The 24,192-nt window shown below is 32.6% G+C and overlaps 1 protein-coding gene across 3 annotated transcripts in view; it reads right to left on the reverse strand.

The window, feature by feature from the left end:
• Positions 1 to 24,192, reverse strand: part of LOC105636609 (pleckstrin homology (PH) domain-containing protein) — a 66,862-nt gene that overhangs the window by 36,997 nt on the left and 5,673 nt on the right. For all 3 annotated transcript variants that reach the window (XM_089716173.1, XM_089716174.1, XM_089716175.1), the window contains 30 exons: positions 24,097 to 24,147; positions 22,719 to 22,813; positions 22,526 to 22,643; positions 20,824 to 20,925; positions 20,518 to 20,706; positions 20,261 to 20,421; positions 19,217 to 19,387; positions 18,351 to 18,443; positions 17,926 to 18,250; positions 17,712 to 17,816; positions 17,539 to 17,634; positions 16,346 to 16,413; positions 15,613 to 15,733; positions 15,338 to 15,538; positions 14,966 to 15,169; positions 14,711 to 14,820; positions 13,986 to 14,082; positions 13,780 to 13,878; positions 11,592 to 11,756; positions 11,433 to 11,507; positions 10,901 to 11,353; positions 10,472 to 10,819; positions 10,241 to 10,372; positions 9,921 to 10,034; positions 9,657 to 9,841; positions 9,461 to 9,569; positions 9,093 to 9,236; positions 8,657 to 8,950; positions 3,248 to 3,892; positions 2,961 to 3,149 (listed from right to left, as the gene is read on the reverse strand). In XM_089716173.1, coding sequence (XP_089572299.1) covers positions 2,961 to 3,149; positions 3,248 to 3,892; positions 8,657 to 8,950; positions 9,093 to 9,236; positions 9,461 to 9,569; positions 9,657 to 9,841; positions 9,921 to 10,034; positions 10,241 to 10,372; positions 10,472 to 10,819; positions 10,901 to 11,353; positions 11,433 to 11,507; positions 11,592 to 11,756; positions 13,780 to 13,878; positions 13,986 to 14,082; positions 14,711 to 14,820; positions 14,966 to 15,169; positions 15,338 to 15,538; positions 15,613 to 15,733; positions 16,346 to 16,413; positions 17,539 to 17,634; positions 17,712 to 17,816; positions 17,926 to 18,250; positions 18,351 to 18,443; positions 19,217 to 19,387; positions 20,261 to 20,421; positions 20,518 to 20,706; positions 20,824 to 20,925; positions 22,526 to 22,643; positions 22,719 to 22,813; positions 24,097 to 24,147 — 5,259 coding nt within the window. The remainder of the gene's footprint in view (positions 1 to 2,960; positions 3,150 to 3,247; positions 3,893 to 8,656; positions 8,951 to 9,092; positions 9,237 to 9,460; positions 9,570 to 9,656; positions 9,842 to 9,920; positions 10,035 to 10,240; positions 10,373 to 10,471; positions 10,820 to 10,900; positions 11,354 to 11,432; positions 11,508 to 11,591; positions 11,757 to 13,779; positions 13,879 to 13,985; positions 14,083 to 14,710; positions 14,821 to 14,965; positions 15,170 to 15,337; positions 15,539 to 15,612; positions 15,734 to 16,345; positions 16,414 to 17,538; positions 17,635 to 17,711; positions 17,817 to 17,925; positions 18,251 to 18,350; positions 18,444 to 19,216; positions 19,388 to 20,260; positions 20,422 to 20,517; positions 20,707 to 20,823; positions 20,926 to 22,525; positions 22,644 to 22,718; positions 22,814 to 24,096; positions 24,148 to 24,192) is intronic.

Below are 24,192 nucleotides of genomic sequence, written 5' to 3' on the forward strand. Positions count from 1 at the left end.
CGAGGACAGTGAGTTAGTGGGAGTATTTCCATTGAAAATAATATTTAAAAAAATGATTCAGTGAGAATACTTGCCAATGAGTATATATGTATATGTAGGACAGGGAGGGGGTAAAAATTGTATAAGCAAAAATACCCATAACAACTTATTATTATGACAATAAAGGACAAAATTTTAAAAATTAATAATTACTAATTAGGAATATTTAAAGTCAATCAAGAATCCTAAAAAGATGTAACTAGAAGCATCCCACATTAGTAAGCTCTAAGGAAGGTTGATATATGCAGCCTTCCCATTCTTTTGCAAAGAGGCCGTAGCCGTGCAGTAACTTAACTGTGACATCCAAGCTACTCTCTTTCAATTAGGAAAAAAAAAGGCTCAATTAGGAATCTTGAAATTTAAAAAAAAAAGAACAAAAAAAAGACATTTTTTAATTGAGTTAGGAAAAAAACAAGAATATCCTTGGTAATTTATTATTATGACAACAAAAAACTAGTATCTGAATTCAATTAAGAATTCTAATATTTTTTGTAAAATAAAAACGAACTCAATTAACTTTACTACAAATATTTAAACTTGATTAGTAATACTAATTATTAAAAAAAAAAACTCAGTATTTATGTGGGAAAAGGAGGCCTAGCCAGTTAAGACGTCCTCTGTCCATAATTTTTAATGCTATTTGATGTGAATAATGATGTCCTTATGTTATACCAAGGAGCAAGTTGCCAACATATATGAAAGAAACTGTAGATTGTTTTAGTACCCATTTTCATTACATTTAATTTGTGCATTCTTTTCTTTTATTATTCCCCACCCCCACATTCGAGTAATGAATTTGCTTTATATTTCCTTGAAATAGTTACATATCATTTTCGTAACACCATAAGGTATCAATGTCTAAGCTTTGCTGTGGCTTTTAAAACGTTTGACATCATCGGATGGGTAAGTGTATATGAAAACCATGGACACATGGGTACAACCTTGAAAATTTATTTTTTATTTATGTTTTATATATTTTCACATCATAATCAATGTATTTAATTATTTTTATAGGAAATTAAAAATCAAACCCTTATGTAAACCCTCACCAATGTTTATTATATTATTGTGTGCAGTTTTCGGTAAATTGATACATTTTATTTTAAATTTTGTATTTTTTTTTTTTTTTTTTTTGTCTCACTGGTAGTCTACAACTTGAAACTAATTTAATAAGCACAATAATGGTTAAATCAAAATTATTGATATAATGTATCAAGTAAGTACTTTAAATAAGATTTAATTAAATTATGTACATTTAATTAAAGTTTTATCAACAATGTCTTTATTTGTAATAATATTAATTAAGTATTCATATTTAGTATTTAAGATGTTGAATCTTGTTTCAAGGGAGAATTCAACTATTCTAAATAAAAGTACTACCTTGTATAAATCTTGCAAAAATTGAAGTAAAAAGGTTTATGAAAATGGTGATGCCAAAACAAAAGGCTATAACTGCGGTTTTAAAGATGTAAAAATTATTGAAATTTATAAATTTTTGAATTTTTTTTATAATAATCTTTCCTTTTATCTAGACACATAGAATAATATTTTACATTATTGAACTCCTTTTATTGTATTTTTTGTTTTAATTATATTATAGATAGATGCTTGATTGCTATGTTGATTTTTTGAAGACAAAGATATATAAAAAACAAAAGATCAACCTGAAGAAAAAGAATAAGATTGAAAAAATAATGAAAACTCTATTTTTATTTAAATATTAATATTTTCGATCCTAAAGATTAATTTTAAGATTTTTTATTTGCACCCTTTGATTTATTAAAATTTGGAAAAAAAGAAGATTGCTTCATGGAGTTTTATTATTTTGTTCGAGACCACTTTATTATAATTTTTAAGTTAGCTTTTACTACTTTACAGGTACACTTGCAATAGCAATAGCTCATTGTTAACTCGATACCAAACTAAGAACATTTTAAGAACTATTGTATAAGTCAAAAGATAGTTCGATTTTTCAATTTAAACTACTAATTCTCACCCTAGCTTGAATTTGAGATTAAAATATCATTATGCTCTCAGGTTTTTAACAATATACAATGTTTATAATATATATTATAAACAGAAAATTAGTAGAAATTGAATAACGACTATGTACAATGAGTACAAATAATATGCAATATACGTCCAAAAAAACTAGTATTAGAAGAGGGGCAAGCTATTACTCATTGCTTTCTAGCACAGCATTTGTTCTCGCAAAACCAAATGAACCAATTGAACCAATAATTCCATTCGGTTTCCATCATAGAAAACTATTTAGACTAATTTGGTTTGCTTCGAACCAAACCAAATGATTGGTCACCCCCAAACAACCTTAACTAGCCTGATATTTTCTCTGACTCTTCTGAAATTTCAAGAGTCGTTTCACGAACAGCTATTTTGTAATAAATGTACTAAGACGCTAAAAGTCAAAACCAAACTATCAACAAGCATAAAATGAGCTAGTCACAAGCTTGAATATCAGGCTACAAGTGAGTTGTTTCTGTATCCCCAAAGAACCAAGTTTCACTTAGCTAAAGATTAGCCTCAGTAAGTTACGAGTTCTAAAATTAGGCTCATGCTTGGCTTGTTAAACCCAACTAATGGTTAAAAGTAAGCCTTTACCAAGTTGAGCTCCACAGTGTCAGATAATGTGTCCCATACTCGAGCCCTACTAATTTCAAAGGGAGCCTACTTCAAACGGAAATCTTCATTCATTCTATCGACCAAATCAATATTAGACAACAATTACCATCAAGCGAACCAGTTCAAAATTATTTAAGTTTCAAAAAGACAAAAATAGCTGGAAAAACAACTATAGAAAGATGAATAAAAGCAATGCTTGACCTGAAAATTATTTAAGTTTCAAAAAGACAAAAATACTTGGAAAAGGAACTATAAAAAGATGAATGAAAGTTATGCTTGACCTGAAACTCGATGATAAATTCTGTGGATCTGTCAGAAGTATTTAGATTCTGTAAATCAGCAATGTTCTCTCTTGAGTGTTCCAAGTCAGAAGCCTCACACTCTTCCTCCAGATAAACCTGATCATCCCTTGTAGCAGAATAGCTGCTATTGCTTCCCAATAAAATACAAGAATCCAAATATTTCCCATTCTAAAGAAACAAAATTTTCACTACTGATCAGTAATTGGGATGAGGACATGATTTCTAAATTCCTACTAGATTAAGAATATGAAAGAATAAAGCATTACCTTGATGACAACATTTTTGAACTGCAATTTTTTTCCACTTCCAACATATATAATAGCTTCCTTGCTTGGACCACAAAGATTATGTCCTTCTCTATCTTTTAAATGCAACATTCCACCTCGACCGTCATAAATGAAATGGTCGAATCTTTCATTATCCACAATTAATGGTTTCAGTGGAGAGAGTGTTATTTCAGCAGAGGGTTGCCTAAAAATTGACTCATCCAAAATAATTGAATCAACCGCTAGCATCGGATCCTTATTTTCCTCATTTGACAGCATATTACCAACTGTAGGAACAAAAAACTCAACAAAAGCAAGAAGAAAATCAAGTGCAACAAGCAGTTGTGGCCTCTGAAGACAGAGAGACATAAGCGTTGAGTGTTGACCAAATTTCGCATCAAGTATAAGCATTGTAGGAGTTGCATCTGTCTTGCTATCTTTAAAATTTGTATCAGTCATATGCTGATTTCCATCAGTTGGAGAGTGATGGATACCATAACCAATATTCTCAGGCTTTCCTATTGCCAAACGAAATTCGTCTTTGGTTCCCTCTCGATCATCAATCACAGTAAAGCCCTTAAGTGTTGCAGAGAGGAAACCTTCTCCGAAGTTGTTAGACTTGTAGAGAAGCCATGCACCTGCAACCTGCATGGCAACAGGCCAAAATATTTAATCACTACATTCTTTCATCATAAACCAAGTGAAACTTGACCATGTGATTACACATTTCAGAACCAACATTATAAGAATAGAAATAAATTTTCTTTTAATAAATGGTAAAAAAAGAAACTTAATTGATAAAAAAAGATAGTAAACCATGGGTAATTACTACAAAGAATAACATTTATAAACAAGCTGAAAGTAATGCCCTCCAATCAAGTTGGAAAACTTTCCAAAAGCTCTGAACAACCTAAAGCGTATTTCCCTACATAGAAGGTAAAAAAGCCACCTTTTTCCACAACAAACAAAAGGGTCATTTTGATTTTGAAGATACTTGCATTTCTCTCTATGCAAAGACACCATATTACAGCATTATATATATATATATATATATATATATATATATATATAGTACATCTCCAAAGAATTTTGGCATCTTTCCTGCAGCCAAAACCTCTACATTCAAAACAAACAAAAGTCTCTAAAGATTCAGGATATACTCGCTGCTCCTCAGAATTGTTAAAAAGATAATAAATTGCAAAGCCACTTCACAATGTACAAGCAATGGAGAATGAATTTTGAAACAAAGAAATACATAAGGGTGCTCCAAATAGAGAACAACTTTTTTTGAAGAGTAATAGAAAATATCTTGACTCTTAAGAAATGGGATCCTCCTCTAACTTCCAAGAATAGTTCGACAGGCATAGTGTGCAAAAGTCTAGTCGTAAATTATGTGCTTGATAGAAACTTCAATCTAATGAGAAACCAGCAAGAAGGTTCTGAAATTTCCAACCAATAACCACAAACCTTTCCATTTCATATGTTCTAATTTTCCTCCATTTCCAAGCAGAAACAACAAATAAAAATTCGCTACTAAATGAACGGCCCAAAAATATCATGAAACATGATGTTTACTCCAACATGGATGCTTATAATTCAAAGCTGTAAAAAGAAATTTGGCAATCAAGCTGAAGTTGTAAAAATATGATTAGTACTCAATTAAAACATAGTAAAAATAAAAAGAAAATTAGATCCGCGGAAGCAATGGAAAAGATTTTAAAGTAGAACCTGAATAAAATATAGCAAATTGCAATTGCATTGAATTTGATTTCTTTTGTAATTAGACAATCATGATACTACCAATACTAATTATGTTATAGAACTTAATAACAATAAAAAAAATTGATAACTTGTCTTTTATGGATAAATCACCACAACTTGATATATTTTAGCCTTTTAGGATGCTATGAATGTCTGTTGTTCTACAAACAATAAAATATTAAAATTATAATAAAAAAAAAGGTTGAAAGTCTTATAGATTCTGAAATTAATATATCAGTGAGGCTCAGAGGCAGCTTCGTTCGTTAATCCTTTATCATAAATATTAGGAATAAAGCTCAATTTGCCCCCCTCAACTTGTTTGAGATATTGAATATGCTCGAAACCACCTTTTTTTGTCAATAACCAATCCAACTTTGCATAAAATAAGTAAAATGCCACAATTTTTGGTAAAAATATTAAAATGATAATTTTTAATTGATAAAAACTATTTAAAATTTTTTTTAAATTCAAAAAAATTTAAAAAAAAAATTTGAAAAAAAAAACCTCGCCTATACACTATTTAAAAATAATAAATAATATTTTCCATATTTTTAATTCATAGAAAAGAATTTAATTTTTGTGGTACAAGTTTTCTTTATAGTTTTTTTAATTAATAAAAATGTTCTAATAACGTTTAGGAGAGTTTTCTTGTTAATTATTGTTTTTCAAATAGAATTCAATTTAATTAATAAAAACTTGATAAATAATGTGTTGGCAAATTTTCTCAATAGAGTTTAATTTAATTAATAAATAAACTCGAGTAAAAATCTTATAGTTTTTCAAATATTTTAGTTTTTGTACATTAAAAATATGAAAATAATATTTTATTGTTTTTCTATAAAAACTGAGGTATTTTGCTCATTTCATGCAAAGTTGGGTTGTAATTGACAAAAAAAAAAAAAGATTTTTTAGCAAATTGAATATCACAAACAAGTTGAGAGGCAAATTGAGCTTTATTTCTAAATATTAACTTTTAGTCCTAATTTATAAATAAAATATAAACAACATATGAAATATGTTGTATAAAATATTTCCCTGCTGACCAAACATTTATATATACAATAACAATCAAGCACTAATATCAAGCTAGTTACCTTGGTTACATGAAACATTTATTTCCATGCCACTAAATTCATAATTCAATCTGCACTAACATCAAGAACTAGCAGATCTTTTAGGACAACTCTCTATATGGTTCTAGGTCTACCTTTATCCCATATAATACCCTTTACCATCAATATATCCACTTATAACATGGGGATCTACATAAGACACGACCAAACTATCTAGATGTCCTCCTTTCATTTTATTTGCAACTTGTGCTACAACTTTTTGTCAAATACAGTCATTTGTAATCTTGTCCAATCTTCTATGAACACACATGTCATTTTAAGAAATTTTAACAATATGATAATTCATGCATTCCTATTTAGTAGAGATTACTTGTATATGTATTTGTATCAATTGATTCGTGAAATATTTTATCTCTTTAACATGATATCAGAGCAAGAGAGTGTAAAATTTTAGTGTTTAAAATTTTCTTTAAAATTTCAAGTCAATAACTGCTGAAAATTTAGGTCATCTATCTAGGGCAATAGTTTTCTCTCACCGCCCACCTCAAGAAGATCTCCAATTGCTAACCAATCATAATCCCAAGATCCAGTCATCGGATTTCAGCGAGTGGCTCCCATGTGTCACTTCTTTGTTTCTGCTCCGACTCATTAGCCACCACTGATTCTCTTCTCTAACATCACCTCTCATTCTATGATGCCTTTTGTGGTCTGTTGACTATTAATATCAACTTGAAGGTCCAACTTTGGTATTTTTACTATCAACTAATATATATGTTGTTGAAATTGAGATCTATTTAAAAGACTTAGCCTGTGAATTTGTATTTTGGTATTTTTGGTGCTTGTGTTGATTTTTTATTCAAGAATTTACCATGGCAGATGATAAATCTATGATGATTTCCGGTATAATTCCTGTGACATCCAAAATCACGGAGCACAAAATGTCTGTAATTATCTGGATTTAAGCAAGACTATATTCAACAATGTTATTAAACCCATCCAGACATTGACCCAACCAAAGAATCGGATGGATAGATCACTGGTTTAATCAGGGCTTAATATACTATTTCACCACCAACTTTATGAATAGTTGTATTTTCACTCTAATTTGACCTTTGTTCCATAAGCACCCTAATTTTCACCTTTAGTTGCAATTGCACCAAAAAAGCAATTAATGATTTATATTAGTATTAAAATATTATAAAAAATGGGCTACATAGTCTAAATTCAATAATCTTTCCCACCTCGCCCTTCTTTCTCTTTCATTTTCCTGCGTATTCCTCTCTCCCTATCTTTTGTTTCTCTACTAATCTGCTTCTTGCCTTCCATTGAAGTTCTCATGCTAGCTTCAAACTTTTCTTGAGAAATCCCCATACGACCCCACCAAAAGATAGGTTCCTTCCTTTATGGACCCTAATTTTCCTATCTTTTCATAAATTTAGCAAAATTTCATCAATTATATTAAATATATAAAGGTTGAGAAGATTTGTATATAAATATATAAATGGAGGATTACAAAAAAAAATAATAATAATAAATAATACAAGTTGGATTGTAAAATTATAAGCAGATTATACATTAATCTCTATATGGGCATAACAACAATTCTCTAATGATATGTAATCTTAGTGATTATTATTCTGTGGAAAAAAAAATTTTTTCCAGCCATATCAGCAGTCTTGAAATTTTCATCATGAAGATTATGGGAGTTTCTACATTGTTGCGAAAGTGTTAAAAGATGGATTTTTTTAGTTTTGTCAAAACATGCAATTACCATGAAGATTTTGTAATTTTTTTGTTTTCCTGGGTTGGTGAGTGATGAGTATGAACTGAATAAGCTATCAACTTAGTCATCATGAGTAAAAGCAAAAGCAAAGGAGGATTCCTATAAAAAAAAAAAAAGAAGAAGAAGAAGAGAGATAAAAAGCCAAGTAAGAATGATCTTTAAACGCTGAAACCCAACAAATTTATGGATATATTTTTAGATTGATTTTTGATTTCTTGTTTTTTATCTTTTGTTGCTCCATTAAAGGAATGGAGTACATGGAGATAGAATTGGAAAGACAGTGGGAGGGAGAGGAGGCAAAATACGAAATGTGATTGAATTTGGATTGTGGGACCCCTTTATTATAATTTTTAATTCTAAATTCTAATTTTAAATTGGTTTTAGGGTGCAATTTGCTACTAAACTTGAAAATTGGGGTGTCTCTAGCACAAAGGTCAAATTAGAGTAAAATTGTAATTAGTTATAAAGTCGGGGGTGAAATTAATGGTTAACCCTTTAACTGGCAAATCAATGGGTCAATGTGTGGGTAATAAAAATATTGAAAATACATATTAATTAAGTAATTATAATAATAATTTTATATAATTATAATTATCAAAAAACCGAACCATTATAGTTGATTGCTCATGCATCCAATGGATGCATAAGGCACCAGAAAAGCAAAGTTAACAAAAGATGCTTGCTTCACTATGCCATCATGAGTTGAAGCCACAACTAACATTGAGAAGCAAGAGAAAGATTAACTTTATCTCAAACTTTGAAATGAATAAATGTCAATAATCGACATGCTACCTGAATTGTGGCCAAAGATGCATCCTTCGTAACCCCTGCATGTAATCTCAACTCAACTAGATTGATAAGAACAGAAACTTCCATTGAAATCCATGCTTCCCCAGAACTCTGACCTATAGATTCAACACCAACTGAATCCTCAGAGGTGACGGGTTCTACCATATCAACAGAAAATGTCCCAGAACCATGGTTCAGTGGGGGTACAATATGCGGAGTCTCAGAAATATTGGACAGTGCACATTCAGAAATAATCTGGTACTCCCTATTTGACAAAGCTGCTGTTAACTCTTCTATCTGATGAAGCACAGTGTCAGATGCAAGTGAGCACTTACGTATCACTCCATAAATTCAAATAATGGAAAAAATTGAAGAAGAAATTATGAGATGGGGAAAAAAAACTTTTGATGGAGATTAGATTAACTTTGAAATGCAATACCTTGACTGCAGCTGCTATACTGGGTATTTGATGCAACAAGTCCCGGAGTGACCTCCGAATGGAAATAGAAACCCCCTTGACATCTTGAATTATGCTTTCACCTAATTCTGTTTCCGTCCCAACATTTAAATTGATGTCCTCAACCTACAACTCTTAAGAAATAAATGAATAGGCAGGTCCATAGGATAAAAGACTATGTACCCAGTAATCAATTCTGTGCATTACAAGCACTTTAAAAGCTAAATGCATTTTTTCTGATTATTTGATATATAACCGATCAAAACAGATCAAGCTAACCATCAATTTTTCAATTGGATGATCCACTTAACAAATAAGGCTGCATGACAACTCTAGCCTGCCATTCTCACCTTAATCATTAATATTTCCAGATGGACAGCATTCATGTCACTTTTACCGCCATTAAACCAATGGAAGGTGTTTTGTACAGTTATGTGAACCACATCAAGCTTCAAGTAACTGTTAGAAATTCAAAGAACTGAATTATATAAGATATAGCCATAGTAAAAAAGTCGATAGCTTTCTTAAGCCTAAATGAAAACTTACTCGGGACTGTCTGTTCTCCTAGGCATCAAAATTATCGGCTTCCTAAGTGAAAGATCCAACTTCAGTGCAGGTGATCCTTCAATTTCACTGGTTGTAAATGATTTCTCAGAATTTGTGACTTTATCTTTTAACTTAACAACACCCTTTGAATTATTGGGAACAAGACCCATAAAGTAATTAACAACCTACAAAAAAAAAAAAGGAAAACACAAGAAAAATGAATAAACTGCACCGAAATGCTAAAAACAAATAAAATTAATTTACCTCCTGCACAAATCGGTTCAAATATACAATCCGCACTTCTGAAAGCTGCCCAAAAAGGCTATATTCATAACCATCATAGTCATCATCCTCAACACTGAATGAGGTAAAAACCAGCTGCATAATTACAAGTTAAGGTTTGTAATCCAAAATACAAAGATAACCGTAGATTCACTTAAAAGGATTAAAGACAGTATAGAATTTTCAAATTCAGCTGAAAGCAATATCAGGCTGTGGGAATCTATGAAAATAACGAAGAAGCCCATTTTTCGGAGTAGATTCCTTGGTGCAGAGAAGGAAACATAAGAAGGAATAGTAAATACCTCCACAAATGAGCTGCCCCCAGGATTTCGCATATCACAAATCCAGAAGTATGAGTGGCTGTCAGGAAGACTCTCGTCACTTATTCTTAGATTTCCCAAAGCTGCCTTTATGCTAAATGAGCTTGGAAAGACCTTACCAAAAAAAAAAAAAACATCATAGACAAATAGTACCCATCTAACAAAAAACTTAACATTAAGATTGAAGGGGAAGAGGAAAAAATTTAAGTAAACCTTGATATCCGTATGTAAATTATCTTGGGATAAAGAAGCTAGCTTTGTTTCGTTTTCATTCATCAACAAAATCTGAGCACGAGCCATATTCAACATTAAATTGAAAATAGTTCTGGATTTTCCCTTCCCAAGCAAACCCTTGACAACAGGCTCCTCAATGGTTCTCATATATTGATCATCAACCACATCTTCACTAGATATTTCATGTTTAATCAGTGCTGCCGAAAAACCATCATTGGCAGATTCAATATTTCCATCCTCAATGTTAATAGCATTGATAAATTCCATGATGGCAAGAATTGTAGGTCTGCGGCAAAAAAATGACAATGTAGCGAGCGTAACTGATACCTGATGACCATTTTAAAAAATTTGTAAGTCTACTAACTACAAAGAATTAGGGCAGAAACTTAAAAACAGAAAAGTATCCACCTGCATATCAATGTTGTTGTATAGAGGAGAGTTATGGTCATAAATAACTATCTGTGCTTTCACAAAACTTTCCAACGTGTCAGTTAGTTCAACACCCTCCATATTGTTTTGAACAGTATCCGAAGGTAGTAAACCAGCAAGACGACTAAAACTGGGAGGCTTCAATGATGCATCAAATGGAAGTGCATTCCGGGGAGTCAGATACTCAAAGTCAACTATATCTTCTGATGCCTCATAAAATTTGTCTTCGCCATCACTAGGAGTTACATTATCATTGTCAAAACTGTGACTTCCAGCTTCCTCAAGGGATGAGTTCTCATCTGCACTTCGAATGAATGACCTTGCCAGGAAAGAAGGCCGAGAAATACCACTGCAGCAAACTAAATCTTCAATCTCCAAAGATTTCAGAACAGTTCCAATGAACATGTCATTTTCTCTAATTGAAAGTTCAACCTGGATAAAACTTAAATTCTGTAAGGGAGAGAACATAAATGGACCATTGAACTTTACCATAATTCAATATTTTTAATACCTGGCCACCTATTGCTCGAAACTCAAACAAAGGACTCTCCTCAGCAAGAAGTACCTTTACAAAATTCAGGTCATGCTAGAAAAAGCAGCATGCTTATCAGATTGTAGCTAGTTCTATCAAAAAGGAAAGACAAAACATATCTGCGAATGAAGGCTCTACCTGATGATTGTAATTGAAACATATCTTTAGCTCATCAAGCACTCCTGTCAAGAATATGTTCTCCATCCTTAATAAATGACTTGCATCAACATTGTCATTAACCTCCATTTCTGAGTCATCCGCATCTGATGAAGTTTCAGAAAGAGCGGCAATAGGTGCAAAACCCTATGTGGAAATGAATGGTTAAGATCTTTGTTTCTACCATAGAAATGTTTCACTACAAACCACATGAATTCAACGATAAAGGGTAGAGGCATAGAAATATTTTGTGGTTCGAAAACTATCTTAGAGCGTCTTTGCTTTGGAAACTTTGAAGCATTTATAGTTCCTTGTAAATTCATAATTAAAAAGTTGATTAAAAAAAAATTGCTCAGTAATCATCTTCCTGGCTACGTTATAAATTCATTTTCATCTTTTAGATATCAATTTGACAATGTTGTTAGGCACACGTCCAATCACTGATTGATTTACTTTCCGATTAAACTACCTCAATGATCATTGATCTTATGTTGGTTAAACAAGAATTTCAAATTGGCAATTAAATTAGCAAACACTGAAGAGAACACACAATTATCAAGAAAGGAAGAGAATGCAATAAAAGAATAAAAAAACAATTTAAGAGTCCGAAAAACCGCCAGAAAACACACCAACAAAACTAAGAAGACTTTAAGAGTCCTAATTATAAAAAAATAATAATAAATAAAAGCAATATTAGTTAACCTTTTAACATAGAGTACATATTATGCCAAAAAAAAAAAAAGAAAAGTAACAAAAAAACACTAGGTGATGTATGTCATGTGATGCAAATCAATAAGCACATGATGATCGTGAGGATCTACAAATTCCCCAATGGACCCATCACAAGGACTACAGTCTAAGAAGATAAAAGAAGCCTTGCATGAATTGGTCAAGGAGATATTTGGGGCTGATAATGGCATGCCAATTGAACAGATGGACTTGAAAGAACATCCAAGGCTAGTTAACATGATCCAAGGCTAGTTAATTAGCATAACTGAGCTTATTTGAATCGAGCCTTATGTTTTATTTAGTTTTTATGGTTTCTTAAATAAAGATAACTATGTTGTAGCTCTAGTGGAATTACAGAAAGGCCAATGTCCATTGAAAGAATTGCATATCAAGTCAATTCTATACTTGAAAAGGAGTTGCACAACACCTTCGTGCAACCAATGAAACATAATCCTTATAAATTTATTGATAATTTATAATAGCATTCACCTTGATTTTTTCGTAATTTATAGTGAGAATTCAAAACTGCAAAAATTGGATGCGTATTTTAACAAGGTTTTAAAAATAAAAAGAGAGCACTTATATTAGCTGGGAGAGATGACACAATATTCGTTCCAATCTGATCCTATGCTAGAGAGAATTAAATAACTCTCCATTAATCTAATTGCATGTGTGTCATGTGATGGAAATCAGCAAGCACATAGTCATCATGAGGATCTAAAAGTTCCCAAGTAGACCCATTATAAGGGTTAAGACTAAGAAGATCCAGGAAGTCTTGCATGGATTGGACAAGAAAATATTTGGGGCTGATGTTAACATGCCAAGTGAAGAGATGGGCTTGAAAGAAGATCCAAGGCCAATTAACACGATCCAAACACGTGGGCCTTGAGCCTTTTTCTTAGTTATATGTTTTAATTAACATAACTAAACCTGTTTGAATTGGCTTTATGTTTCATTTAGTTTTGAGGGTTTCTTAGCCCATAAATACTTAATTTTCAGTATTGTAAGTCGGATAACAGTTTATGCATTTTCATCAATCAAGATTCAAGAGAGACAAATTCACTTCAGTTCTTCATTGAACTTCCTTGCGAATTTATCGAAGTAATAAATCTTTCTGGAGTTCAATCTTTCACCTTGATATATTTGGTTCATATTTCTAGTTAAGTATTAGGTCAAAATCCATTATTCAATCCAAGAGGAATTTCCTAATTTGGAATTTATTTTTTATGTATCAAATCTGATTTTGGTGAGTCAAGACACAATTCTTGGGGCCCACAAAACTAGGGGATAGTAAAAGCGAAAATTAAAAGAAATATACCCTTTTAAACCTTTATACTATTCCATTGTTTAAGAATATTGACAGACTGCAGAATGTTTTTAATTGTTAGAATACTAATTAAATAAAACAAGAATGGTAAATTAAACAAAACAAAGGATTTACCGAAGCACGATAAATGGCACCCTGCAAACGGCTTTGCCAATTTCTCCGTGAATCATCAGAATCACATAGTAGTATTAGTGCATTCGCATCTTCTATAACCTATTACAAGTGAAATGACCATTAATATTAGGTGATGTTCAAGGAAGTACTTCAGAGATGAATGGTTAAATAAAAGGCTATTGAACTACAAAGATAACAATCACAACCTTGTTAATGGGATGTCCAGAATCACAGATAGCCAATACATGTTGCACACCACCAACCAATTCCTCTGGAAGTTGACGTAGATGCTTTCCTCGTAAGCTGCAGCAAGTTGATAAATAATATGAAAATCTTTAAAAAACAACCATATCACTTGCAACTAAAAGCAACAAAATGCAATATACATCTGAAATACACACTTTTGATTTTCCATCCAGCTCTAGTAAATAACATGAAATACTAACCTTAGCAACAAAAATCTTAGAATTTACATCATTGTTTGTTGACTTTGAAGATGAACTTACAACATTCTGGTTAATTTAATAAATACCCAAAGACCTTTTAATGAATATGGAATATGTAGGTCCAAGCTCGTAGTTTGTTATAAATATTTTGTATAATATGCAAGATGGCAAAGACAATCAGAATGTTGCCTCTTATCAGTGCTCATTGTTCATCTTTTCTGAATGGTCACTTGGTGCTGATTTAATAATAAAACAAAATAATATTTCAAGCATAATCCAACGCTTTATTTAGAGAACAACACCAAATCAACCAAAACCAGAATATAACAATTTCAATAGCATGAAAACTAAACTAGATACTTTTATCAATAGCTTCTCCTATTTGACATTATGTCTCATTTTTTAAAATCCATATCGAGATATCTGTCGACGAGTATATTTATCTGCCAAAAGTTAGAATTAAAAAGTTGGGCTGCTTTCTGAACCTGATATACTGCTTATAGGATTTAGAACCAGGGTTTTCCAGTACGTAAAGAAATGGCCCAACCAAGCAAAGATATCGATGCTGCCATACAGCTTCCCTATTTGCCATGCCCTGATATCAAACATATGATGAAAAGTCAAAAGCTAAAATGAAAAAAAAAAAAAAAAAAAAAAAAAAAAAAAAAACTATGGTTGTTAAAAAGCTCTTGTTCTTGACATTAAACCACCAAAAATAGAGAGAGAGAAAGAGAGATAACCTTTCGAATAAGCAAATGTAACCATCCCTCAAAGTCCGCTTGATTCCAAGGGCAAACAAGATTTGAATTCTCAACATCCTTGTCCTGAAAGATCTTTGCCACTTGCATCAATCGATGATACCGTGCAGGAGAAAAGTGAAACCCTAATGATGGTAACCGCACAGAGAGTCTTGTTGAAGGGTAGGATGGGTTTTCTAATCGGATCTGAATATGAAAATGAGATAAAATCAGCTTCCGGGACTCAAGAAGTCATGGAATATCGCAAATATGCATATCCTCATGCACACCAAACATAAAAAACTAGTGTAGGTCAACATGCACATACAGGCCAATAATAAGTCAAAACTTAAGGTCAAAGTATTCATACTTTACCTGTTGAAGCCTTAAGATTACCCCACACTTATCAATAACAGGTAAAAAGCTAATACTGCTTGACTGGCCAGAATCAGCATGCTCGTCCAAAGAGGCTTGTCTCCAGTCATAATCACCATCAACCAAAAAAGCAGAGACATCACTCAGAACCAAATCAAATTGCAAATACATATCTTGCTCCGCAGATGGTCTCTTTTCATCCTGCAAACATTTGAAAATTCATACCAAGTTTCACATTTTATTCCAAAATATCAAGATCAAGTTTGTACATTAACCTGTGAGCGAATCACCAGGTTTCCCAAGTCCAGCAGAAGTTTGGTTGAATGGATGTTGTTAGGACAAAACTCAGTAGGAATTGTAATCTTTGGTGCCGCAATATCCAAGTCCAAAAGAAACCTATCAAGAACATCAATGCAAAATGTCATTTTAAATCAGTAAAATAAGGCAACTATCTGCCTAGGAAACCGAAAGTGGGCATCTGACAATAGATTCAGAGACCATTCACACATTGTTACTATCGAAATAAAATATTCCGATGATAATACAACTGTAACCCTATAGCATCTGCTATTAGCTTTCCAAATCCGAAATCGCTATGATCTTCCGACTTCAGTGAAAAATCAAAACGCTAGCAATATAGCATTTTTGCGAAATAACTTCAAAGACACTCATAAAAACAACACATGAAGATCATATATACGCAGAAAAAAGAAATCAGTTTCCTCCCAATAAAAAACCATTAATAGAGAAATCAGAGAAATAAAAATTGGTGAACAAAGTACCCACCTTGCAAGAAAGTACACAAAAGGAAAAAAAAAAAAAAAAAAAAAAAACACAGTAACATCCTCAAAATGGTTACAGTATTAGCTAAAACACGCTTTGAGACTGCATAAACAAAAAATTATAAGAATCCAAAGAGTGCAATATATGAGTTATCCAGATGTATATAATGCTTTGATCAAAGAGTCAAGCATGGTCACCACAATAAAATAGAAAATAAAAACAAACCTTGACTGATCCTTCAGTGCTCTGTTCATTTGTTGCTGAGCAGTGCGCTTTACTTCATCTATTGTCATCTAGATAACAAAGAAATAAAAGAAACTCACCAAAGTGTCAATAGAAAGAAACCTGCTTTTCCTCCCTCTCAACCACCCCCCCCCCTTTTCTTCTTTCTGTTCCCTCTGTTTCCCCGTGCAAAAAATAACAACAACAACAACAACACACAGCGACAACTAAGCCTTAGTACCAAACTAGTCAATAACAATAACAACAATAAAATAAAACAAATAACTTCATTTTCTGTTACAAAATCCTATCATGCCAGGATTTGAACCAGGAAAACCTCGCAAAGGGTTCTACGACTCATGGAAAGAATCATTCTAAGCCCTAACTACCAACGATCTGTTGACATTTCTATAGCTAATAGCAAATTTTGGAACAAAATTAGGAGTAATTTTGTTGACCAGATGGATGTATCTTTCTGCATAATGATTTTTTGTGGACTTGAGAATGATTTTGGAAAAAAAATTCAAATTTTAGGCCCACAAAAATAATACTGCAAGAATCAGTTACTGATTAGCCCATGAGAATTCTTCCTAGTTTTTTATCCAAAATCAGCTATCCACAGCAGCAATGCCAAATAAGCCCTTAAAACAAATACAAAATTACTGCAAACACTTGTTCAGGCTGAAACTATCTCAAAAGTCCATGGCAGTATTGTAGTGAAAGAAGAAACTAAAATTTACTTTTTCTCTTACCAATTTGCAAGCATCTGAAACTAAGAAATCTCAGATCCATATTTTTATTCAAACATATAAGCAGCATATTTGCACAACCCAACTGAATAAACCAGAAACAAGAATGTATAACTATGCAAGTTCTTGTACTGCAAACAAATTATGAGCCATATAAAATTTCATCAGTTATCCATGCATCCAAGAATTATAAGCATGCTTGTGCTATTTAAAAGATGCATTACTTCAAAGAAAATCAAATTTCTTTCCTGAACTTCAAACCCCTTGTTTGCTACAGAGAGTTGACCAACTTTGCGCTCCTACTTATTGACTACTTATGGCTTCATACACCTTCCAGATCGATACTGAACTATGAAAATTCCTCGAATCCGGCAGTGAAAGTGCCAAATTGGCAAGCTTATCACTCAAAGCCAAATAATCTAGAGAAATGCATAAATGGGAAAATACCTGAACAGCAGTAGCTGTTTCCAGCGCAATAGCCTGACTAACGGCATGATTGCTCTCGAAAAATTTGATAATCTCATCAATGGAGTTCTTCAAATACTGGCCAAAAATGTTATTCAGAAAAGAGGCACAAGTATAAGTGAACCATCTTAAAGAAATAGATATTAGCACCATACAGTCATGTAACATGGAGAAGCTTTGGCAACCATGCTCCAGTCCACCTTAGCATCAAATGGCTTATAGCTGAAGACACCAATTAGAGACTCTGAAGCAGTTGCACTCTGCATGGAGAAAGATTGAATGATGTATGTATCATGTTAATGCCCAGGGGCAAATAACAAGGATTAGGAACCATCCACGAACTTTCCATCAGACAATGGGAGTACCAACCTCAGCAAGGAGGCCATTTGGTGAAGATAAACGATAGGACCCTAATTTCATGTCAAAAACCTTTGTTTCTGGATAAAGCTTAATGGAGCAATCAAGATTATCACACGATAATTCAGCAAGAGACTCCTGGTCCCCATCAACAAGCTTTGAAGCATTATGCTGCATGTGAATCTCCAGATAAGTATGAAGAGCATCCATCTTCCCATCAAATATTACCGACTGCCCATCATCACCTTCCTTATAACCTATCAATTTGTTTAGCTGTTCCCAGTCCTCATCACTGAAATGAAATTGTTCAGTTTCATCTTCAAGAGATTCAGTGCCCCTGAAGAAATTGACAGGCATAAAATTTTACTAACATTACCACATAAAGTAAACTCGGATAAGTATTAAGAGGTTTATTCTCAAGAACAGAATTTTATTACCATCCAAATGACCACCATGATTTCTTAGTTTTCTGTTTCCTTGAGTAGATGTCTGATTCAATTGACTTCTCCACAAACTTATGCGCCAACATCCTGCCAATATCAGGATACAGTAAAATACTTTCACCACAAAAATAAAAATAAAAATCTAAAAATGTATCATCAACTGTAAAACATGTAATAATTAGCATACTCATAAGCAACATATGACTGCAAGCACATAGAAATCCACATACAAACTACACAAAATTTATGTGTAATGGATGAAGAAAAAAAATGTCTAGATCTAGATGCATATGCATGTATAGATGCACACATCATTTATCCTGTTCAATAACTAGGTTGTCTCCAGCCATAAAGCCAAAACATAATTTCAGAAATCTAAAATGAAAAATAAAAATTTAGAACACTGGATTTGTGTTTTCAAACTTCCTATGTGGATCATGATTAAAGTGACAATGCACTGTGTGTTAGAGTAGAAAAAAAAAATAATGATTAAATATGACAAGCAATTAGACATCGAAATTTTTGGTCTGAAATAACACACAAGCAGAGGTAGCTCAGTATCACTGGATTAAAAACAGGTGTTTTTGAAACCACATATCTTAAGACAGGAGTGATTAGAAGGCCAAGGGCGGGCTGTTAGAGTTGGAAGACTACTCACCCAACTGCAACCAACTGTATGTATGTGACTGCATGCACATATGAGACAGAAAAAAGAGGGTGAAAGAAAGCAAGATAATGACGTTGGTCTAAAATAATTTTGTCCCAAGAATAGCCTTCTATTGCTTTTCACATTATCAATGTGTCAAATAATACACTTACAGATCACACATCAAAACTTACACCTATAGGTTTGTCAGTACCTCCATTGTAGTATGAGTTCGATATCAAGTTCACGATCCAACTCCTCAATTTCTTTGTTATCATCTATTATTGCCCGGCTTGGATCAGACTTTAGCAGAGAAGCATATAAAGAGATATATCTCTTGCGTAAGCTTGCATATCTTAGTATCTGCTCCCAGGATAATTTCCCACTGCCACAAGATTATTTCCTTAGCAACAGCAGTAATAAAAATTTTAAAACTAATCATAAGAGTGTTTGTGTTTGTGTCCATATATATATATATATATACACACACACATATATAAATACATAGTTGTCAAAAGATACTAAAAATTTAATTGCAAATGATGTATTTACATGAATTTCAATTCCAAATCATGTATTGAACACAAAATGAAAGAGAACCTCATGACTTGTGCAGTTACCAAGTTCAAAACATCAAACCATGAAGTTAAAATTTTAAAACAAAAACAAAGTAAAATTATCAAGCCATTAATTTCCTATCTAAATCTATATTCATTCATTTTTTCCAAATTCAAGCCCTTCATCATCTTCATTTTCTCATATAACTATATTCTCTTGCTCTTCTTTCTTTACATTGACTTTTCAACTTGTTTTCTTGGGTAAAGGGTAGCTTAGGCAGTTCCTTATAGTCTTAGTCCTGTTAATCACGGAACTCAACGAGATATTTTCACATGGCATTTCCTGATCGGGGGCCATGTAAAACAGCCTCCTGCTCCAAAAAGTTCAAGGAAAGCTGCTAAAATGGTGGACCAAGATTACACTTCACATATAAAATTGATAATGCATGAACCTAAAAACCTTCCAATTTGTTGTAACATGTACCATGAAAATTCTAGAAAGCACCTGCACAAAGAGCTCATATCATGCTCTCAGACAAGCAGAAAGAAGACACTTTGCACCAGCTGACATCATATGCAATTGCCAGAAATGTTTATTACAGGCAAGCTCGCGTGGTTTGCAACATGTATATACTTATACATGTATGGTAATAATTTGTAATGATTGCATTCTCTATAGGAAAAAAAATATATTCAAATACCTTGCCTTCTTCATCTGATCAGAAACAGCTCTGTACGCATACTTCCACCACAATCGTGGATTAGATTTCACAGACACAAGTGGCCGATAATGAGCATATGTTAAGCGTTGGTTAAAGGCAGCAAAGTTATCAGCTAATTTTAAGATATCCCTGTATCCATCCTGTAAACATAAAGAGACAACTTAATGAAGACAACATGAACATAACATACTACCCTGAGAACCAAAGAAAACTGGACCTGAAACATCAATGACAACCTTGGACAAACGAAGTGTCACATCATCCAAGTTTACAAATGCTTTCTGTAAAGGTTGACCAACATTAGCAGATTCATTCTGCTGCAACTTCAAGTATTTTGCATTCCCAGACACTGGTTGCAGAATGTAAGAGTGTTTCTTCATGATGTGATCAGACGGCTTACCATCATTTGTACCAAAACTGAAAACCTGAAGTTTCACAGGAATTTGATATTTGTAGAATTTGTGGATAGAAAAAATAAAAAAATAAAACAAATCCAAATAGATGAAAACTACTAGTAATGATAAGGACTAGGAAAATAGTACCTGAACCCACTCTGAAGGAAGCAAATCCTCCCATGGTTTTTTAACATACCATGGAGATATATCAGAATCCAGATAAAGAGCAAGTTGATCAAGTTCAACAGACTGAAAACAATCAAAAGCAAATACATGAATGTCCAAAATCATAGTATCAACAAAATCGTACATAGAAACATCATTGGAGGAAAATTTCCTTCTTTAACAAAGTCCAAATCATCATTTTCCTTTCCTTTCCTTTCCTTTCCTTTCTCTCATATTAATTTTTCTTTTCATCCATCAAAGATCCTAGAAACTTTCCTTTTCTTTTCCCCCAGTATTTTCTATTAGTTTCCCTGAACAAGAAATCCTTCAACCTACATCTCTCTTATTCTTCTTGTTCTTTTCCCTTTTTTTTTTTTTTTTTTTTTTGGTTGCAGGAACATTTTAGCTAAAAAAAGAAAAATACAACTAATTCAATTTTTCCCAAAAAAAAATTTCTGACAATGTTGTCAACTATAACAGCAGTCTAAGAAGAACTATGCTAAACGATGCAGACAAGGAAATCAAGAAAATTCAAATTCAAAGGCTCAAGAATTTTAAGATTCTGGACTAGTTTTCAATTCCTATTAGGTAAATGTTTAGGAGTAGTTTGGGTCAGTGAGTATCTGCATGCCTGTAATGCTTGTTAATCAAGGTTTAATTCAATAAAATTACAGCAGATTATGCTTTTTGCTTGAGTTGGATGCAATTCTAACCATAGAAAGTGTAATTCCTTCTTTATGGGAGTGAGTCCTAGACCCTATTAGTGTGCTGCTAGTAGTTCATTTTCGTTTGCTGAATTCTTCCTTTATTTTCTAAAGAAATTCAGATCTGCAACACTGATATCTTGATTTCTATAACCCTAGCATTAATCTCCTAACACTTCAAGCTTTCCCAGCTGGACTGTGAGAATAAAATTTTATCAAATCCAAAATATCCAAAATCTGGATCAAGATATTTGCTTGACGTGTCTATAGGAATGAAATACACAGTAGTAACTTGGTCAATCGAGATCCAATTCAAGGACTTTATGCACAACTACTCGAAACAAAAATCTTCAACGTCAATTAGCATTAGATCATCAAAAGGGTGTAAACCAGGATTTAAAAGCTCATCAGAGGTTATGCAGAAAGAGTGATTTGGAATGTACGAAGAGAATTAAGGATATAAAAGAAAAATTAAAGAGATAAAAAAAAAAACTCAATAAAACAGAGAATTTGAGTTTCAAATATATGAAAACATAGAAAATGATGGCTACAAAGAAAAGAAGGCTTCATATGATCTTTAGAGGACAAGGAAAACAAAGTTTTTTTTTTATGTGAAAAACAAGGAAAGAAAATATGATGTTTTGGGATTAGCCCAGAAAGAGAAGCCCAAGTACAAATTGATATGGTGCTCAACTTGGTAACTGTATTTATAAATGCACCATAAATAAGCGGGAGTGTAGGAAGACGTTGAGGGAGCAGAAATAGCCCCCCCAGTGAACAGCCAACACATTTTTCAAAAATAATCAACAACATTATGATTCTATCTCTTACTCTGCTATCCAAAATTAACCATTTCAATATAATTTAGAAGAAAATTAAACAAAAATATATACTTCAGAAGAAAATTAAACAAATGAAAGTGTTCCACAGCTTGTCCACCAAAAAAAAAAAAAGGTAATACACAGGATGAAAATATGAACCTTCTGAATACTGTCTAGAGTACCACCAGTAACAAAAGTTTCCATCCCATTGTCATCAATTGTCACAGCTGAGAGTTTCCCCAAAGTTATACCAGCTGCAAATGGGTGGCCAGGATTGCTGTAAAATAGAAGAATGGTTCCAATCAAAGTTAACTTACAATAAAAAAATTAACACTTGTAAGAAAAAGCATACCTCTCAAGGTCTTCATATCTGATATGGATATTTGAAATTGACAGCTTCAGATTCCCAATGACAGTGTTGATAAGAGATCCCAACCACGATTTATTCTTCAAAAGTCAAACAGGGAAAATCCAATGGAGGTTAAGTTCTAATAGAAGGACACAGGATTTTGAGAAACAAACATAAAAAAAAAAAAAAAAAAAAAAAAAAAAAAAAAAGATAACAAGATTACACTGTCAATGAAGTTAGACTGTGTTATGAACCAATTCCTGGAACAATATTATTTATATGGCAACAACAGAAGCCCAATTTCAGAACAAATAAAGCAACATGAAGCATGGTATGATTCAAATTTCATATATTAAACTCCACTCATTAAAAACGAGTAGAGTTTAATGTATGAAAGTGATATTGAAAGAACAGAACAATCCTCCGAGACCAGATATTAAGCTAAATAGAGGTTTTACATTCAGATACATAATCCTTCTCGGCCATGCAACTTGCAAATATTTCAACCTTCCAGAATCCAACTAGACATTTGACAGTGATTTCCAAACTCTAAAGTTTCAACTAATCTAATAGAGGTACAGGCTGTTCAATTGAAACATCTCACAAGCAAGGAATGCAAATTCATGAAAGGTTGGTTCACAATTTTCAAGTTCAACATAGAATTAATGTTTGTAGCAGCCAAAAACTGCAACTTTTTTTATATAATTGAAAAATGCCACAAAAGAAACACGAACATCAGAAGGCAGCCATTCTTGAGTTGGATTTCGTCAAAGGTTATAACGGAGTTAGTCATGAATTTACAAGAAAAGGTAATGTAGATGAAGAGTTTTGGAGTCAGATGGAAGAAATAAAATAATGGTGCTCACATCTGCTGTTTCTAAATCTTCATTTCAATGATGGTCAGCCTAAGAATTAATTCAAGTTTTCTAGGACTTGAAGCAAGGTGATAAGTTGCATCCATTCTTATTCAATATTGTGGTTGATATTTTGATTCTGATGATTGATACAGGTATAAATGGGACTTTATCTGTAGCATTAACTGCTAAATGGGATTTAAGTTCTACACATGCAAAAAAAGATTTCTTAAGAATGAAAGAAAAGAAATATGACTTGGAGGATAAGGTATTCTCCTTACTGAAACAAACAACAACAAAAAAAAAAAACAAAAACAACAGCAGAAGCAAAAAAGTAAAACCAGAATAAAAAGGAGAAAAACCTCCAAAATGCGCATCATGTTCACAACAACAGCACACTAATTAGGAGATAAAGCAGTATTAGGCCACATCAGGAATTTATATAATTGTAAAAAATATTTATATATGAAGCAACTAATTGCAGTCAACAGGTTTAGGTGTTTAAAAATGCTAGATAAATATTATACCACTTCAGACTTCAGTCGTTGTGCCCTCTCCAATAACTTCATTTCCATTTCCTATGCCACAAAGAATATTAAAGACAGTTCATCATTCAAAAATGC

Source organism: Jatropha curcas, chromosome 11 (genome assembly GCF_041381405.1).
Source record: "Jatropha curcas cultivar XTBG-Jc1 chromosome 11, XTBG_Jcur_1.0, whole genome shotgun sequence".
NCBI lineage: Eukaryota > Viridiplantae > Streptophyta > Magnoliopsida > Malpighiales > Euphorbiaceae > Jatropha > Jatropha curcas.